This window comes from Somniosus microcephalus, chromosome 13 (genome assembly GCF_052327205.1).
Source record: "Somniosus microcephalus isolate GS21.2 chromosome 13, FLI_Smic_1.0, whole genome shotgun sequence".
In the NCBI taxonomy this organism is placed as follows: Eukaryota; Metazoa; Chordata; class Chondrichthyes; order Squaliformes; family Somniosidae; genus Somniosus; species Somniosus microcephalus.
The window spans coordinates 15,950,648-15,971,550 of NC_140999.1; the positions used below are offsets into that span (position 1 = coordinate 15,950,648).

The 20,903-nt window shown below is 47.3% G+C and overlaps 1 protein-coding gene across 1 annotated transcript in view; it reads right to left on the reverse strand.

The window, feature by feature from the left end:
• The window catches only part of LOC147108088 (guanine nucleotide-binding protein subunit alpha-14-like), an 86,997-nt gene that overhangs the window by 10,053 nt on the left and 56,041 nt on the right, over positions 1-20,903 (reverse strand). The window contains exons 3-5 of the mRNA XM_086004554.1: positions 11,376-11,530; positions 8,742-8,870; positions 4,335-4,464 (exon numbers count right to left, since the gene is read on the reverse strand). Coding sequence (XP_085860680.1) covers positions 4,335-4,464; positions 8,742-8,870; positions 11,376-11,530 — 414 coding nt within the window. The remainder of the gene's footprint in view (positions 1-4,334; positions 4,465-8,741; positions 8,871-11,375; positions 11,531-20,903) is intronic.

Below are 20,903 nucleotides of genomic sequence, written 5' to 3' on the forward strand. Positions count from 1 at the left end.
CTTTGAAAAATTATACCAGAAAAACACACTAAGACCAGAGCAACACCAAATATGCAAAAAACTGGAAAAGCTAGAAATGGCCATAAAAGATAACCAAAACCCGCTAGACGCCATAATAACAGAAAAAGAACTTCTTGAAAAACTCAAGGACCTGCGACCAGGAAAAGCCTGCGGGACAGACGGCATACTAAACGAGATGATTAAACACACAGACAACAAAATGAAACTGGCTATCCTAAACTCTTCAACTTGGTTCTGAGTGTCGGTTATTTCCCTGATATCTGGAACAAAGGACTCATAACGCCCATATACAAAAGTGGGGACAAAATCGACCCAAACAACTATCGAGGCATCTGCGTAAACAGTAACCTGGGGAAGGTATTCTGTAGCATCATAAACAAAAGACTTATAAACTTCCTTGAGGAGCACAATGTCTTGAGTAAAAGCCAAATTGGATTCCTGCCAAACTATAGAACATCCGATCATATCTTCACCCTACAGACCCTAATTGACAAACACGTTCACCATAACAAAAGCAAAATCTACGCATGCTTTGTAGATTTCCAGAAAGCTTTTGACTCCATCTGGCATGACGGTTTATTCCTGAAACTTATCGAAAGCGGGGGTAGGAGGGAAAACATATGATGTAATTAAATCAATGTATACAAACAACAAATGTGCAGTTAAAATTGGAGACAAACAAACAAAATACTTCCCACAGGGGCGGGGTGGTGACGCAGGGCTCGCCATCTCACCGACACTCTTTAATATTTACATTAATGGATTGGCAAAACTACTTGAACAATCTACAGCACCCGCCTCACCCTATATGAATCCAAGGTTAAATTCCTCCTCTATGCAGACGACCTGGTTCTGCTGTCACCACTAAAGAGGGTCTACAGCAGAACCTGGACCTGCTGGAGTCGTACTGCCAGACTTGGGCCCTGACAATAAATCCCCCAAAAACCAAAGTCCTTGTGTTCCAGCAAAGATCCAAACATCAGGGGACCCAAAATAAATTTCACAGTGGGAACAACCAAAATTGAACAAACCACTAACTACACATACTTGGGCTTAAAAATCAGTTCTACGGGAAACTTCAAACTGGCTGTGAATGAACTGAAAGAGAAAGCAAGAAGGGCTTTCTATGCCATCAAAAAATCAATCCAAATAGAAATTCCAATTAGCATTTGGCTCAAAATTTTCAAATCAGTAATTGAACCAATTGCACTCTATGGCAGTGAAATATGGGGACCGCTAACACAACAAGAATTCGCAAAATGGGACAAACACCCAATTGAGATCCTACATGCAGAATTCTGTAAAAGTATCCTCCGGACTCAAAGGAAAACAGTAAACAATGCATGCAGGGCGGAACTAGGCCAATATCCATTACTAATCACTATCCAAAAAGAGCCACCAAATTTTGGAACCACCTACAAATGAGCAACCCCCAATGCTATCACTACGACGCCCTGAAATGCCAAGAGCTGACCATAAAGAAGAACACCCTCAGTCAACTAATCTGGGACTCAGTGAAGTAACTACTAACAATACTAACAATAACCAGCCCCAGGACAGTGACAGGGTAACACAAAGAATTCGACCCAACACAATCGTCGCTAAGCAAAAGGAAAAATATCTGACATATTGGGCAGAAACAACAAAAACCCAAAGCAAACTCAATTGCTACTTGGCCCTAAACAGACAATACAACATAGCTGATTACCTGACCACGGTAAAGGATAACAAACTGAGAAGAACCTTGACAAGGTACAGACTTAGCGAACATAGCCTAGCGATCGAAAAGGCAGACCAGGCTGCCAAGAGAAGACAGGATATGCTCTCACTGCAATCAGGGAGTAGTGGAGACAGAGATGCACTTCCTCACAGCCTGTGGAAAATATCAGGACATCAGGGAGAATTTCTACCAAAAATTCTCACAATATGCCCTGAATTCAGAAATCTGAATGACAACCAACAACTCCCATTCCTACTGGGAGAGGAGAGAAGCTGTGTAACACTGGCGGCACACTATGTCACAGCTTGCCATGAACAGAGGGACAACCAGTAAACTAAGAAATGAATATATATAAACAATGCAAATGTATATTTATACACTCAGGGATATACCTGTTTATACACTGTATGAATAGAACTGCGTTTATGTGCTCAACCATAAAATGTATTTTGATGCTTTGGCAACATAAGATGTAACTTATCATGCCAATAAAGCGATTTGAATTGTGAATTGGGGTAGGGGGGGTAGTTGGGTGGGGGATAGGGGGGGTAGTTGGGTGGGGGGGTAGGGGGGGTAGGGGGGGTAGTTGGGTGGGGGGTAGGGGGGGTAGTTGGGTGGGGGGTAGGGGGGTAGTTGGGTGGGGGGTAGGGGAGTAGTTGGGTGGGGGGGTGGGGGGGTAGTTAGGTGGGGGATAGGGGGGGTAGTTGGGTGGGTGGTAGGGGGGTAGTTGGGTGGGGGGTAGGGGGGAGTGGGGTAGTTGGGTGGGGGGTAGGGGGGTAGTTGTGTGGGGGGTAGGGGGGTAGTTGGGTGGGGGGTAGGGGGGTAGTTGGGTGGGGGGTAGGGGGGTAGTTGGGTGGGGGTAGGGGGTAGCTGGGTGGGGGGTAGGGGGGGTGGTTGGGTGGGGGGTAGGGGGGGTGGTTGGGTGGGGGGTAGGGGGGTGGTTGGGTGGGGGGGGGGTTGGGTGGGGGTGGGGGGGGTTGGGTGGGGGGTGGGGGGGTGGTTGGGTGGGGGGTGGGGGGGGTTGGGTGGGGGGTGGGGGGTGGTTGGGTGGGGGGTGGGGGGTGGTTGGGTGGGGGGTGGGGGGTGGTTGGGTGGGGGGTGGTTGGGTGGGGGGTGGTTGGGTGGGGGGTGGTTGGTAGTTGGGTGGGGGGGTAGTTGGGTGGGGGGTGGGGGTAGTTGGGTGGGGGGGTAGTTGGGTGGGGGGTGGGGGGGTAGTTGGGTGGGGGGGTAGTTGGGTGGGGGGGTAGTTGGGTGGGGGGTGGGGGGGTAGTTGGGTGGGGGGTGCGGGGGTAGTTGGGTAGGGGTGGGGGGGTAGTTGGGTGGGGGTGGGGGTGTAGTTGGGTGGGGGGTGGGGGGGTAGTTGGGTGGGGGGTGGGGGGGGTAGTTGGGTGGGGGGTGGGGGGATAGTTGGGTGGGGGTGGGGGGGTAGTTGGGTGGGGGTGGGGGTAGTTGGGTGGGGTGTGGGTGGGGGCGTAGTTGGGTGGGGTGTGGGTGGGGGTAAGTTGGGTGGGGGGTTAGTTGGGTGGGGGGTTAGTTGGGTGGGGTGTGGGTGGGGCGTAGTTGGGTGGGGGGGGTAGTTGGGTGGGGGGTAGTTGGGTGGGGGGGTAGTTGTGTGGGTGGGGGGTAGTTGGCTGGGGGGTGGGTGTGGGGTAGTTGGCTGGGGGGTGGGTGGGGGGTAGTTGGCTGGGGGGTGGGTGGGGTGTAGTTGGCTGGGGGGTGGGTGGGGGCAGTTGGGTGGGGGCAGTTGGTTGGTTGGGGGGGTAGGTGGGAGGGGTGGAGGGTAGTTGGGGGGTGAGGGGGTAGTTGGGTGGGGGGTGAGGAGGTAGTTGGGTGGGGGGTGAGGAGGTAGTTGGGTGGGGGGGGTAGTTGGGTGGGGTGTGGGGTTTGGGGTTGTGTGGTGGGGTGGGTAGTGAGGGGTGAGGGGTGAGGGGTGGGGGTGAGGGGTGGGGAGTGGGAAGGTGTGTTGGCGATCTGCAAACTGACTGATCAGCTCGTTGTTGCAGCATGAGCTCCTCTCGTTGTCAGGAATCCTGCCTGCAGAAAGTGGAGCAGCAGTACATGAAACTGAAAAAAGTGGATCTAAGATAATCATTTAGCTTTGTCTATTATAAAAACACATTGGACAATATAAATTCCAAAAGTGCCTCTTCATTAAAAAAAAATGTAAATGAAAAGTATTGCTCTCATTAGTTAAAGGGTGTGTGACAACAAGGGACCTCAGTCCGAGCTCCCATTTCATATCTATCCCCTCGCCCTTCCTCCAACGTTTCATTTAAATGAGGATTCTACTCTACATCATATATAAGAGCTATTAGGAGTAATTTGACTGCTGGTGAAGAGTCTTCCCTGCTAGCAGAATGTAGCAGGAATCCGAGCACATGCTGGCAACAACTTCCTATTAAAACCAAGCGGTCAGACAATCGTATGCTGCATGTACCCACATGCCCGACACATGATGCTAGCTGCAGGATTCCTGCCGGCAAAATTACCCACATATCGTCATTCCCCACAGTTCAATGGGGAAGCGGGTGTCTGCGATATATTGACATCACACGAGTGAGTGCCAATGTCGAATGATTCTCATCCGTCTTACCTCATTCTCACTTTCTTCCAGGACTTGATCATATTCACTGAGGGACGCCAGGAATATAACTGATGTGACATTCTCAAAGCAGTGGATCCATTTCCTCCTTTCGGACTTCTGTCCTCCAACATCCACTATTCTAAGAGTTAGAGAAGGACTTAGAAACCTTGAAGGCCACTGATTCAATCAGGAATAACAACTGGCTGCAGTGTACCAAAACATTAGTGTCATTTTATTTAAAAACATGGAAGTTATTATTGCCTTTAAAACAATTCCACAAATAACAGGATTAAATGTGAATCCATAGAATTCTTGGTTGTCTAACAAATGTTAGTAGATAATCTTTTTTAAAATGACAACTAAAACATATTTCTGCCTGTGTTCAGTGCTGTTTAATGCCTCGATTTTAAAATTCTCATCCTTGTTTTCAAATCCCTCCATGGCCTCGCCCCTCCCTATCTCTGTAATCTCCTCCAGCCCCACAACACCCCGAAATCTCTGCGTTCCTCTAATTCTGTCCGCTTGAGCATCCCTGATTTTAATCGCTCCACCATTGGTGGCCGTGCCTTCAGCTGCCTAGGCTCTAAGCTCTGGAATTCCCTCCCTAAACCTCTCCGCCTCTCTTTCCTCCTTTAAGACGCTCCTTAAAACCTACCTCTTTGACCAAGCTTTTGGTCACCTGCCCTAATTTCTCCTTATGTGGCTCGGTGTCAAATTTTGTTTTATAACGCTTTTGTGAAGCGCCTTGGGACAGTTTACTACATTAAAGGCGCTATATAAATACAAGTTGTTGTTGATAAACCATTTAGCGGTTCTAATCAGACTTAGTAGAACCTTATCCAATATTCAGTTAACTAAATCCAGGATAGTTTAATTGTGGGTTACAGATAGCTCGGGAGCAGCCATGGAGCCTGATTCCACAATCGGGCATTCCTGGTGCACTCAGAGAGCACAGGTCGGAAAATCACGGGCCTGCAGCTCTGACTTTATCTCCTTCAAAGCTAATGGACAGAAAATCATGGGCTTTGGCCCCACCATTCACTGCCTTCTGCTCCCTGTGAGCAATCAAAGTATAAGCGACAGAGGTAATGAGAAACAGAGGGGGGAAGAGAAGGAAGGGAAACAGCAAATGAGAGAGGAAAAAGAGGGGATGAGAGACAGGGAGAGGGTAAGTCAGAGAGACAGTGAGAGAAGGAATATGAGGAACGGAATGACAAGTGTTAAGAGTGAGGATTGTGGGAGAGATGTTGGCCCAGAAATTCGGGTCCCAACACGTGAGTATGCACAGGGTACTCACGTGTAGGCTCAACAAAAGTGCCGGTTTTGTGCATGCACTGCGCATGCGCGGGAAACCGGCACTTCCGTTCCCCTGGAAGAAGGGGTTCAGAAGTCGAACGCATGCGCCGGAGAGGCAGCGCGTGCGCATTGAACTTACATTTTTTTTGCAGGTTTCTTCGGGAGGGTAAGTCTCCAGCAGTTACACTTTTAAAAAGCAGGCACAAGGCCTGCTTTTAACAAGGTAACATAGAAACATAGAAGATAGGAGCAGGAGTAGGCCATTCGGCCCTTCGAGCCTGCTCTGCCATTCAATGAGATCATGGCTGATCATCCAAATTCAGTACCCGGTCCCTGCCTTCTCCCCATATCCCTTGATCCCTTTAGCCTTAAGAAATATATCCAACTCTTTCTTGAATATACTTAATGAACTGGCCTCCACCGCCCTCTGTGGCAGAGAATTCCACAGGTTCACCACTCTCTGGGTGAAGAAATTCCTCCTCATTTCAGTCCTAAATGGCTTACCCCTTATCCTTAGACTATGACCCCTGGTTCTGGACTCCCCAGCCATCAGAAACATCCTTCCTGCATCTAGTCTGTCCAGGCCTGACAGAATTTTATAGGTTTCGATGAGATCCCCTCTCAATCTTCTAAACTCCAGTGAGTATAAGCCCAATCGACACAATCTCTCCTCATACATCATTCCTGCCATCCCAGGTATCAGCCTGGTGAATCTTCGCTGCACTCCTTCCATGGCAAGAACGTCCTTCCTCAGGTAAGGCGACCAAAACTGCACACAATACTCAAGGTGTGGTCTCACCAAGGCCCTGTACAACTGCAGCAAGACATCCTTGTTCTTGTACTCGAACCCTCTTGCTACGAAGGCCAACATACCATTTGCCTTCTTAACCGCCTGCTGCACCTGCATGCTTACCTTCAGCGACTGGTGTACAAGAACACCCAGGTCTCTTTGCACTGCCCCTTCTCCCAATCTATTACCATTCAAATAATAATCTGCCTTCCTGTTTTTGCCACCAAAGTAGATAACCTCACATTTATCCACATTATAGTGCATTTGCCATGTTCCTGCCCAATCACCCAACCTGTCCAAACCGTGCTGGAGTTTCACGACATCCTCCTCACAGCATACCCTCCCACCCAGCTTTGTGTCGTCTGCAAATTTGGAGATATTACATCCAATTCCCTCGTCCAGATCATTAATATATATTGTGAACAGCTGGGGTCCTGGGACCGATCCTTGCGGTACCCCACTAGTCACTGCCTGCCACTCGGAAAATGACCCGTTTATTCCAACTCTTTGCTTTCTGTCCGCCAACCAGTTCTCTATCCAAGTCAATACCTTGCCCCCAATCCCATGTGCCTTAATTTTGCACGCTAATCTCTTATGCGGGACCTTATCGAAAGCCTTCTGAAAGTCCAAATACACCACATCCACTGGTTCTCCCTTATCTATTTTACCAGTTACATCCTCAAAAAATTCCAATAGATTAGTCAAGCATGATTTACCTTTTGTAAATCCATGTTAACTTTGTCCGATCCAGTCACTGCTTTCCAAGTGCTCTATTACATCTTTTATAATGGACTCTAGCATTTTCCCCACTACCGATGTCAAGCTTACCGGTCTATAATTCCCCGCCTTTTCTCTACCACCTTTTTTGAATAGTGGGGTAACATTAGCTACCCGCCAATCCATGGGTACCGTTCCAGAGTCTATCGAGTTCTGGAAGATGACCAGCAATGCATCTACTATTTCTAGGGCCACTTCCTTAAGTACCCTGGGATGTAGATTATCAGGCCCTGGGGATTTATCGGCCTTCAGTCCCATCAATTTTCCTAACACCATTTCCCTACAAATACTGATTTCTTTCAGTTCCACCCTTTCATCAGACCCTATGTTCCCCGACATCTCTGGGAGGTTATTTGTGTCCTCCTTTGTGAAGACAGAACCAAAATACGTATTTAGTTGGTCTGCCATTTCTTTGTTCCCCATTATAAATTCCCCCGATTCTGACTGCAAGGGACCTACGCTTGACTTCACCAATCTTTTTCTCTTCACATATCTATAAAAGCTTTTACAGTCAGTTTTTATGTTCTCTGCAAGCTTACTCTCATATTCTATTTTCCCTTTCTTAATTAATCCCTTTGTCCTCCTTTGTTGAATCCTAAACTGCTCCCAATCCTCAGGATTATTGCTTTTTCTGGCCAATCTATACGCCCTCTCCTTGGATCTTATGCTATCCCTAATTTCCCTTGTTAGCCACGGTTGGGTCACCTTTTTTGTTTTATTTTTATGCCAAACTGGGATGAACAAATTCTGTAGTTCATCCATTCGGTCTTTGAATATTTGCCATTGCCTATCCACCGTCAACCCTTTGAGTGCCATTCCCCAATCAATCCTACCCAACTCGCTCCTCAGACCATCATAGTTTCCTTTATTTATGGTGAATTAATTAAAATTAAAACATTTTTTCCACAAGTTTATTATTTTTTAATACTTTAATGAAAGGTAAGTTTATTTTTAGCCCCGTTAGAAAATGTAATTAATTTTTTCAAAAATTTAAATTATTGTTTAAAATAGTTATTTCATGTAATTTATAGTTTATTTTAAAAATGTGATTTAAAAAAAAATTATTTGAGGTTTTAGTGATGTTTTGGGGCAAGAGGGGAACCTTCAAGCCAATAGAAGTAAAGCATGTTAAAAGTTGCATTCTGGCGAAGGGTTCGACCCAAAATGTTGGCTCTGTTTCTCCTCTCCTCGATGCTGACTGACCTGCTGAGTGTTTCTAGCACTTTCTGTTATTATTTTAAAGGTTACATTGCTGGGCTAGCTTTCAAGCTTTCTTGCAAGGTATAGTTTAGTCACTGTGAGAGTTACCAGTGCGCACACTAGAAAATTAGAATTAAAACGTAACTCTATTGATGCACAATATATTTTTCCAGCTCTTGAAACATTGGCCACCTCTGCACTAGGGGATATATTTTCCTTTGTTCATTACTGTGAGCGGACTAAGCAGGGTGATTAAAGAGGTGTTTTTGCTAACATTAGTGAACAAGGAGCATATGTACCCCCAACTACTGTAGGCTTTTCTTCCCATTCCCCACAAAATGGTTTCTGAATACCTTAATGATACTTTATGCATATTAAATGAATACTCATTAATGCCCGTCGTTGGCACTCGAACCCTCAGCACGTCTTGACCGTTTGGTATATAATCACTAGCTGCAATACGAGCAATGTCGGTCAGGTAACTGCAAAAGAAGTAAACAGACTAACTTGAGTGAGGGCACCAGTAGGACTTAAGGATGTGTTAGTAGCAGAGCGTCCTCAACCCTAGAACATCGCTACACATTAAGGTGGACCCATTGTTCAATGAGGGAAATCACAGGGAAGGCGTATCTTTAAGGGCTCTGCGTTGTGTCATTTGATGACAGCCATGGGCCCTTCCCAAAATGCAAAGCGCCGGGCTAGCCCCTATTGCTTCTCAAGGCAAGAAACTCCAGTGTAGTACTGAGGGAGTGCTGCCCTGTCGTAGGTGCCGTCTTTTAAAACCGAGGTCCCGTCTGCTCTCTCAGGTGGACGTAAAAGATCCCATGGCACCATTTTGAAGAGCAGGGGAGTTATCCCCGGTGTCCTGGCCAATATTTATCCTTCAATCAACACCTCTAAAAGAAAAACAGATTATCTGGTCATTATCACATTGCTGTTTGTGGGAGCTTGCTGTGCGCAAACTGGTTTCCACGTTTCCTACATTACAACAGTGACTACGCTTCAAAAAGTACTTCATTGGCTGTAAAACGCTTTGGGACGTCCGGTGGTCGTGAAAGGCACTATAGAAATGCAAGTCTTTCCTTTTTTTAGCCTATAGAGTAGGCTAGGGTAACACTTATAAAGAGGGCATGCATCAAAAATTAAAGGGGATATTTTTTAAAGGGGAGTGCCAAAGTAGGAATCTCCCTTAAAACGTCAAACCATTCCAAATCTGAGACCCATGCAGTTGGAGACATTGGGGGTAATTTTAACCCCCCACGACAGGCGGGAGGGGGTCAGAGGTTGTTTAAAGTATCAAAAATCTGAAACCTGACCCCAGCCTGCCTCAAACATGTCAACTTCCAGTTTTAACGGAGGCGGTTTGGGGGGCAACTAACTTGCTCGCCAGAGGCGGGTCCGTTATTTAAATATGATAATGAGGCTGCATGCCTCATAGTTTAGCAGCCATTTAGGTTTAACTGCTGCGGGCCGGGTTTTCCAGGGTTCAGGAAACCCGGCAGCTGAAGGGAGGCAAGAACAGCCGGTTCCAGCAGATCCGTGCCTTTCCAGCACTGCTTGTGGACCAGAAGGAGCAGGAGTGCTTCCCCCCACACACCCCTCAACCTAACCTGCTTCCCTCCCCGCGATCGCCCCCCCACCTCCCCGTGATCACTTCAACCCCCACCCCGACCCCGCGATATCCCCATGACCCGAGATCTCCCCTCCGATCCATGATCTCCCACCCAACCTGTGATCTCTCTGGACCCGCGATCTCCACCCCCACCCCCCCGCCCCGATCCACGATCTCCCACCCAACCTGTGATCTCCCCCCGCCCCTATACCCCCATTGCTCACTCCCTCCCTCCTCTCCGCTCCCCGCCTTCCAGCGCAGGCCTTCCCGCCCAACATCTGGCCAGCCTCTCAATAAGACTGGCTGCCGGCTGGCCAGGAAACGGAGAAAGAAAATCCAACTGAGGTCCTGCCGTTAAATTCGGCAGGACCTCCATGTTACCTGCATTTCTGGGTTTCTTAGCCACTACGCTCTCCCTACGTGGTTGGGCATCAGCATCTGATGGCGACGTTGGCGGGAGACCCGATCAATTTTCCTGGTCGGGTCTTATATAAATAGAATGAGCAAGTTGCCAGTGCTAATTGCGCTGCTTAGAGGCAGTTCGCCATTTGGGAGGGATACAGACCGGCAGCAGCACCTTAAAGGGGAGGGCTAAAAAGATCAGGTCAATGGAGCACTGATAGGGAAATGCAAAGAGCATGCCAAGCAGCAAGGAGTTAATCTTGAGGGAACCTCTCAGGCTTAGAAATCCCCAAAAGAATGAAGAAAAAGGTCATTGCCAGATCTGCCTCCAGCTTTGCCTGACTGCAGCTTATTATCTCTTTAATTGGCACAGCCAATGCCACACCCATGGTTTGCGGGTGGGCTCAGGACGCAGTGGTGACAGCGCTGATCGACACCAAAATTCCATAGAGGCCCTAACTGTGTCATTTGACCCGTATTTAAATCTATTAATGAGGCCACTGCCTGTTTCCCGCAGGAGCGCTGACTGCCAAAATCGAGGCCTGGCCGGCTATTGGACCGGGCAGAGTGCCAGGGCTAAATCAGCTACCAACCTGTTAGTGCCGAACAACGGGACGGTCGTGAGGTGAAGCAAGTCGGGAATTCAGGGGAAACCGTTTTACACAGAGGCTAATAGATGTGTGGAAATAGTTACCACGGAAGACCATTAAACCACGTAACACAAGTCAGTTCAAAAGGCAAAAGTGACGCATTTCTAGAGAAGGACGGGATTGAGGGACGTGGTGAGTCGGCGTGTGGCTGGGTGCTGAGATCAGTCAAGAAAGCGGTCAAGAAATTTCCGACGTTTGTGTATTATCAAAAAACATACAGCACAGACAAACCGAATTAAAATGCAAAGACTGAGGTAGTCGTTAATTTTAACTGAACTGTGCGACGGATCATTTGAAAGGAAAATAAAATAATAAAGACTTACTAATTTGTAGAGTCAAGCAACTGGTACTCCCGGCGCCGTTCATAGCAGGTTTTTACTCCTGGATCATTCCACAAGCTTTTAATCGCATCTGCATGCTGCTTTTCAAAGGTCGTGATTTTATAAGCTTCTAATTCCTTTATTACCTGAGAATTTTCCTGTTGAATTAAAATCAGAATGCCAATGGTAGAAGTAGCACAAATTCGATTCCCAGACTTCCTTTGCTTGGCTTGTTACGAAGTACGTCCGACGAATTCCAAATGGTTTCCACAGCAGAAGTTAAACAGAAGGAGCTGCTGCAGCGCCATTACTGGAGGGAGGGTGTAATTACAGCGTGACGAGTTTACATATGCCTTTCCATTTTAAATGTGGACGTAGGAATTTATAATGGCAATATATAAAAATAAGAATTGAATATGACTTTAAAATGGGGACCGAATTATGTCCATGCACCCTGGTCCAATTATCCCCTGCCCTCTAATCATAATTCATTCGAAGACTACACTTGCTCTTGACACCCTGTGTAAAATGTCACAGGACATCAACTAATAATAAATAGTAAAATCTGGAGCACTTCTCGTCAACTTTTCCATTATATGTTCATATTTCCACATTTATAATGGAGGCTTCCTATGTAAACTTGCCACGGTAGGATTACACTCTGCTACCGGTGGGAGACTGACTTCACAAAAATAACAATTTCACAATGAAAATTCTAACAGACGATTCTAACTGCCAATATTACAGAGTACCTGAACATACCCCTTAAACACTGCTCCTGAAATGACTTTGCTCCCCTTTTCCCCTCTGCCGCTGAAAGCCTGATGTCACCTTGAGACTCAATGGGGGGGCAACTTTCAACGTCGAATTCCCTGGGAAGGAAAGTTGTGCGGGGGTATATAATGGACAGCCGATCCACTACCGCCACTCTTCTGCCCCGCTGAAGTTGAAAATGACCCTCCGCTACTCTAAAGTGCTGCCTGCTGATCTGCCATCCTTCGCCCTTCAACTTGTCCAAAACTACGTCCCGTTCACCCATCAATCTCATCCTCGCTCACCTACATTCCTCACCTGTATTTATCTTGCGATCTTGCCAGTGTTACTTATGCAGACTGCAGGGATAGTCAGTTTGGAAACTGCCTAAGATGTACCAGCACAGTACAGAGCATTTGCAGCCATATAGGGAACTGTCATGTGGTGGGGGTCAAAGCTGCACCTCACCTGGGAGCAATGTTCCCTTTAAGCTGCGCACCTGCGCAGCGCTCTGCAGCTCCCGTGCAGCCAGCTCACCGGATTTTAAATAGGAAAAAGCACACATGCACGGTATTTTGAATGGGCCGCACAGCCCCTTAAAGGGGCAGCACAGCCCCCAAAAAATTAAAGGGAATATTGCCTGGGAGCGCTTTTTTTTTCTTCTTTTCCTGAAGTTATGAGTCCCTTATCAGAGTTTCCCTCACTGAATGCATAGGCACCAGACACTCTCCACCCTCTCACCCAAAAGGCCATGCTTCATGCGAGCCTACACATTGTTGGTAGGCTATTCGACTGTGGAGGACATCACCACTGAACCCAATCTTGTTGTCAACTGCCAGCTACATGCGCACTTCCGTTAAAGGTTTGCTGTAAAACGGTCACTTTTCCCCTCTGTGACCCAAAGGAGATGGTGGCCAGTTGTGGACCCTTACTTTAGTTAACTCAGCAGTGACTGGGGCTCAAATCGGCTTCAGTTTGCCTCAGCAATGGTGACTTTATCGCTCAGCCATTGGGGGAGTCCATAGAAATTAATTTTTTTTAAATAGGTTGTGAAACGCAATTTGAGTGGGCATGCCAATTACCTGATAATAAAGATGTGAACTCATTACGTTTAGGAAGTTCAGTACATGTGATTAATATTGGATGAGTTTTTTTTCTCCCAATTAGTAAAGTAATTCCAATTCTGAATCTAACGTTCTGGGTGCATTTTTGACGCGCTAAATCTATTCATGCATATTTTTACACAATGCTAATGTAATTAGCAGCGGATTCGCATGGATATTGCTAATTGAAATCAGGCTTGTCCAAACGTTTCCAAAATGCCTGGCACTGAATATCTAACTAGGACACACTGTACAGCTGGAGTATGAGGTATTGGTTACTCCCTGCAGCTGGGCTGTGAGGTAATCATGGAAGAGGGTCCTGAAATTCCACTCGTCTCCCCGCCCCCATGGAAAGCTTGCCTCCAGTTAGTTATGTCATAGAGCAGCACTCACATCACAAGCTATGTCTGATCTGTCATCGGTCTGCTTCAGGTAAAATGAAAATTATGAGTGCTGGGACTCTGGGCTAAAAGTAATGCTGGAAGTGCACAGAACTTGAACGAAAAAATGGTGGAACTGACATTAAGCTATCTTTCCTTTCCAAACACTGAGTGACCTGCCATACATATATATTATAAATAAATATATATATATCTACACATAAATATTTCTCTCTTGCCTTGTTGCCATTGGCTTGCAGGCAAGCAATGATTTGTTAAAGATCAGATATGGGAAGTCCAAACAAAAAAAAAGGCTTTATTTTAACTAAAGGGCTCAATTTCCTCACTCTAAATTTCCTTTTAATATTTTGCTATTTTCATAAATAGTTTTTGTTTCCTAAAACCACCAGAAGCTTTTCAAAGTATTTTTGTGGTTAAGTAGTTACATTCTTTGACAATTGACCAAAACGTTTACAAAAATTTGAATGGAGAAATGTTCCTGGTGCAGTGTATTGTACGTGATGTGGACAAAGAAATTATTATTATTAATAACAATTTTACTATAAAAGTCGGCATGAGTATTAACTGGAAACTCCTGCATTCACTGATTCTTCCAGTCCCATTATCAATAGGTGGAATTTCACTTCCATTGCTCTGACAATAGTTTAGGAGATACACTTGGGCATCCTGTTTAACCCTGAGCTGAGCCTTTCGCCCCCGCAGCCAGTCTACCACCAAACCACATTCTTCCACCTCCAGAACAATTCCTGCTCACACCCCCTTAGTTCCAACCACCGCAGCTGAAATCCTAAGCCATGCCTTCATCACCTCGAGTATTGACTTAGCAATTGCTTTCCTTACTGGTATCCCTGTCTCCGCCCTTTGCAAATCCCAAACTCCCTGCTCTCTGTTCTCTTCCGTACACCGTTCACCCTTGCCACTACAAAGCTCCACTGGCTGTCTGAACCTCAACAATCCAACTTCAAGATCCTCAATTTCAAACCCCACCGCAGTCTCATTCTGCCCTATCTGATCTTCTCCAGCTATATATGGCTCAATTTACCCTTCAATCCTCCAAATGCAAGTTGCCACTTGTTCCCCGCTCCCTCCGCTCCATCAGAGGCTGATTATACAGTCATTACACTCTTGACCTCTGGAGTTCTGTTCTAAAATCACATTTCCCTCCTACCTCTCTTCCTGCCTTCAAAAGCCTCCTAAAAAGACCATGGGGTAAAAATTGGGTAGCGCCCCCTTTGGGGCACGGCCTTCGCCGGGGCGCTAATTTTAGAGGGGTGCCGGGCTCACGGAGAGCAGCCGGAACCCCGCGGGGAGGCTTCACGGGGGCCAGGGACAGCAACGGGGGCAGGTGCTGGCAGGTGGCCAGCAATAAAAATGGCCGCCCGCCACCTCCCCTTTAACTAGCGCCGCCCCGGCCGCAGGTAGGCCCCCCCGACCCCGGCGGACATAGCGTCCGGTGGCAAGTCGGGGGGCATCACCCAATGTTACAGCTGGGGCGCGAGCTGGGCGCTGTGCACGGCGATGACGTCATCGCCGGCGGCGCAGCACCGCCGCTAGCCTTCCGCTGAATTTCGCGGGAGGCGTCAGCGGCGCCACATCCAGGCGCTAGTTGATTTGCGCCCCATTAGCGCCCTCGTAGGGTGCTAACGGGAGGCGCAAATCAACCGAATTTAGCCCCCCATCTCTTTGACCATTTAGGTGTCTCCGTCCAAACATCCATCCCTTTCCCGCTTGCTGCCTACCTCTCTGTAGTGTATGTACTTTGAAGAAGGAACTATATTCTGCAGCCCCTGTATACTGCAGTACCAGTAGTGACCACCCCGGTAGATAAGCCTGTGTAGTAACTTTGTATAGTAGTTCCAGTTTTGTCTCCATTCAGTAAACACCTGTCATAACCAACTCCTGCAGTCCGTGTCTCAATTACACATGGACGTTACACTGGCGATGAACAGATCCGAACTTACCTACAGTTCTGCACCACCTCACGGGGATCCATCCCTGAAGCGAAGTTGTTAGAGGTTGAGGCCAGAAGGAAGAAATCCAAAAAGAAAAAAAAAACAAACAGAAGAAACGGGCATCAACCGTGGGCAACCGCCCTCTGATTCATCGAATTAGAAGATTTGCAGGAGAGGCTGTCGAGAGCTGGGCTTGGTTAACCAGTCTATGGTGTTCCAGCTAATCAGGCTGGTGGCAGGTAGTACACTGATCCTTCCTGGGCTGCGGCGGGCTAGAGCTCGATCGGGTGGCTTTTCAACGGGGCCGAGCAGCGTTGTTGGGAAGAGGAGAGAGAGAGAGAGAGAGAGGGTGGAGCACACAGGGCGCGGCCGGTGCTACGAAGCCGGGCAGCGTACAGACCCGAGAAGAGGGAGGAAAGTGTCCCATAGGGTCTGCTCTGACGACGGGAACAGCAATTAAAATAAAAGGAATTAGAAGCGCAGAAAGCCGCGAGGAGCTGCAGTTTGCCACGGGGACCGCGGAGAGCGGCGTTGGCAGCAGCGCGGGGGGGAAGTGCGCGAAGACCATAAGGCGTTGCCATCAAGGCATAAAAACGCCAGCAACAGCGCTAGCAGCAGTGGAAAAGACAGAAAGCGCGGGAGGCGCCATCTTAATCCAGCGGGGAAGAAGGCAAAGCGCGGGAGGCGCCATTTTGTTCAATCGGGGAAGAAGGCAAAGCGCGGGAGGCGCCATCTTAGATCTCCAAGATGCCGAAGACTGGCAATAACACTGCCTTCGATAATGCAATAGAAGACTGGACCACGTATGTGGAAAGAGTCGAAGTATATTGCAAGGCAAATGAAGTAGCCGATGAGAAAAAGGCATCGGTACTACTAAACTTAATGGGCGCAAGAACGTACGGCCTATTGCGGAACCTGATCACTCCAGTCAAACCGATGGCGAAGAGTTTTAACGAAATTGTTGATATCCTACAGGAACACCTAAATCCTACACCGCTGCTGATAGCAGAAAGATTTAAATTCCACAAGAGAAATCAGCATAAAGATGAGAGCAATGCTGATTACCTTACGGAACTACGCAAGCTATCAAAGCACTGCCAGTTCGGAGCAGGACTGGCAGATACCCTACGGGACAAATTTGTCTGTGGACTCCTGAGTGAAGGAACCCAGAAGAGGTTACTCTCAGGGAAAGAGCTGACGCTAGATAAGGCTTTCAGCGTGGCAGTATCGTACGAAGCAGCAGCAAGGGGAGCTGCGGAAATACAGCAAAAGCCACAGGAATACGGCACCCATGAAATGACACGGGGATTTGAAAAATGTTATCGCTGCGGCAGAACAACCCATGACCAGAAGGACTGCTGGTCCAAGGACAAAATATGCAGGCAATGCGGAAAGATGGGACACATTGCACGAGTTTGCAGGTCCAGGAAGAAGACTAACGACAACAAAAAGACTACTAAGGAAAAGTACAGGAAAGTACAAAAGATGGACAGTAGTTCCGAAGACCAGAAGAGCGATAGTGAATCCGGGAAGAAGAGACTAAGCTGTCTCAAACTACACAACGTAATCACAAAAGAGGATCACCGAACCATTTGGGTCATCCTCACGATAGCAGGGTCCCAAGTCAAAATGGAATTGGATACAGGATCAGCCCTGACCGTCATGAATCGACGAGACTACGAGCGGCTATTCTCACACATACCCTTGAAAGACACATCCATTGTCTTGAAGACATATACGGGGCAGAAAGTATACCCCAGAGGGAAAATAAGGGTGTCTGTCGAATACAACGGCAAGGAAATACAGAAATTGTATCTGTACATACTGCAAGATGGTGGACCACCGTTATTGGGATGTGAATGGATCAGAAAGATAAGTTTAGACTGGCACTCCATTCAGGCACTGACGGTGGCTGGTAAAAAGGATGACGACGTCACACCTGGACGATTGTCAAAAATCTTGGCTAACGCTAAAGAGGTATTTCAACAAGAACTGGGAACTCTTAAAGGCGTAACCGCCTCGATAAAAAAAGAGAATGCAATTCCCAAGTTTTTCAAAGCAAGACCGGTACCATATGCAATTCGCCCAGCCGTCGAGGCAGACCTGGAGAATCTGGAGAATGCAGGCGTGCTAACTAAGGTAGACTGGAGCGAGTGGGCGACACCCATCGTTCCTGTCATGAAGAAAACGTTAAACAATAAGTCTGAGGAGCCAAGGAAGGTTCGCATCTGTGGGGACTTCAAGGTGACTGTGAACCCAGTCCTTCACACAGTACAGTATCCTCTTCCGAGGATAGAAGATATTTTCGCCTCACTATCTGGAGGGAAACGTTTTACAAAAATTGACCTAGCGCAATCATATTTGCAGATGGAGGTTGAAGAATCCTCTAGGAAATATCTCACGATAAACACTCACAAAGGTCTTTACCAGTATAATCGACTGGTATTCGGAGTTGCATCAGCTCCGGCTATATGGCAAAGAGCGATGGAACAAGTCCTGCAAGGGATTCCGGGGACTCAGTGTTACTTGGACGACATCCTAGTGACAGGTGAAAATGACAGTGAACACCTTGCCAACCTAGAGCAGGTGCTCACTAGACTAAGAGAACATGGGCTACGAGCCAATCGCCCCAAGTGCGAGTTTTTTAAGAAACAAATATCGTATTGTGGCCACGTGATTGATGAAGAGGGGTTACATAAGTCCCCTGACAAAATTGAAGCGGTAGTTAAGGCTCCAGCGCCTGAAAATGTGTCGCAACTGAGGTCATTCCTCGCATTGGTGAATTACTACCATAAGTTTTTGCCGAATTTGCCCACAATTCTGCACCCACTGAACGCCCTGCTACAAACTGGAGTAGCATGGAAATGGAGCGATGAATGTAAGCGGGCCTTTCAGAAGTGTAAAGGCCTGATCACTTCAAGAGAAATATTGGCTCACTACAACCCATCACTACCGATAAGACTGGCGTGTGATGCGTCTCCCTACGGCGTTGGAGCGGTACTGTCACATAAATCCCTTGATGGTTCAGAGAGGCCGATAGCTTTTGCGTCACGCTCGTTAACTGCAGTCGAGCGTAACTACGCCCAGATTGACAGAGAGGCCCTCAGCCTGGTGTGGGGGGTGAAGAAGTTCAATCACTACCTGCACGGACAGAAATTTACTCTACTAACTGATCATCAACCTCTTGTCTCCATTTTCAACCCTAAGAAGGGCGTCCCGATAATGACAGCACAACGGCTGCAGAGGTGGTCCCTTTTCCTAGGGGCACACCAATATGACATCGAGTACAAAGGAACTAAACAGCATGGGAATGCTGATGGATTGTCGCGCCTACCGTTGCTGACAGTGGAAAAAGCACCTGCAGTGGATCCTGTGGAGATATTCCACTCGACCATAGTCGAATGTCTACCTGTGACGAATGCAAACATAGAAAAGGAAACACGAAATGACCCGACACTCTCCTGGGTCTATGATTTAACGGTGAAGGGATGGCCAGCACATGGCGAACCACTGTTGCCAGCATTCTCGCCGAGAAGAGAACAGCTGTCAGTGTGCCGAGGAACCTTGATGTGTGGATCCAGAGTAGTAATTCCACCCAAATTGAAGGATAGAGTGCTCAATGAGCTTCATGAGGGTCATCTGGGAGGGGTAAAAATGAAGAACTTAGCCAGAGCGTTTGTGTGGTGGCCGGGAATCGATAGAGAAATTGAAGAGATGACCAAGAGCTGTACAGGATGCCAGAAGGTCCAAAACGCCCCACCACAAGCCCCTCTACATCCATGGGAGTGGCCCTCATCTCCATGGCAAAGGGTACACATTGATTTTGCTGGTCCATTTATGGACTCGATGTTTTTAATTGCGGTGGATGCACATTCAAAGTGGCCAGAGGTAATAAAAATGTCCTCAACCACCACAGAAAAAACCATCACAGTCTTACGAACCATATTCGCCAGAAATGGGCTGCCTGAACAAATTTGCTCCGACAATGGACCACAGTTTGTGTCTGAAGAGTTCCGGAGGTTCTTAAAGAACAATGGTGTTAAGCATTACACATCCGCCCCATATCATCCAGCCACTAATGGATTGGCTGAGAGGTTCGTTCAAACATTCAAGAAGGCTATCAAGGCAATGTGTAATGAAGACATACCCCTACAACACAAGGTGGATAGCTTCTTGTTTGCCTACCGGAATGCGACACATGCGGTTACCAACCAAACTCCAGCCATGATGTTCTTCAATCGAAGACTAAGATGCCGCTTGGATTTGGTTAAGCCAAACATCAGAAGAGATGTGGAGAACAGGCAGTTTCAGAATATGAATGAAAGGCCAACCAGGAGTTTTAAGATAGGTCAACCAGTTTTGGCCCGGGACTACCGCACAGAGAAATGGCAGCCATGAACGATCTGCACACGGCAAGGACCTCTAATGTATACCGTCGACGTTGGAGAGAGCATTGTAAGACGCCATGCTGACCAGATTCTAGAGTCACTGGAAAATGTCAAATCCACACCACGATCCGATACACCTGGTGATGAAACCGAAGTACCAATTGCATCTACCTCAGAATCAGTGATATTGGAAGCAGACGAACCAAACAACGACGTTGATCCCGAATCAACTTTGCCAGAAGAACCTGATACCCCAAAGAGGTGTTATCCGGACAGAATCAGGAAGCCTCCTCAAAGACTGAATTTATAATTGCTTAACTTCAGCTAATGTATATAGCAACTGTAATTGTAAATATGTTATTTAATTATTAATCGAATGTTATGTACTGTTTAGCTAAAAGGGGAGGAATTGCAGTGTATGTACTTTGAAGAAGGAACTATATTCTGCAGCCCCTGTATACTACAGTACCAGTAGTGACCACCCCGGTATATAAGCCTGTATAGTAACTTTGTATAGTAGTTCCAGTTTTGTCTCCATTCAGTAAACACCTGTTATAACCAACTCCTGCAGTCCGTGTCTCAATTACACACGGACGTTACACTCTCCACCTTGTAAAGTACTTTGAGATGCTTTCACATGACGACTGCTATATAAATGCAAGTTACAGTAACACCTTGCTCAGGCAACTGGTTGGTGTAATGAACTTTTCACCCCTGAGATTTGGGTTCAAATCCAGTCCAGATTGATGGGATAAATGTCTCGACTGACTTCTAGCTATAAGAGACCATGCAAATTGGGATTAGGCAGTCTCAATCCAGTTCTTGGTTGGCTATGGGCCTACAGCACAAAACTAACTAATTTGTATGAATTGGCAATGTCACTCAGACAGGCCTAATATTGATTAATGGGGTGAAATGGAAAAATACCGTGCTG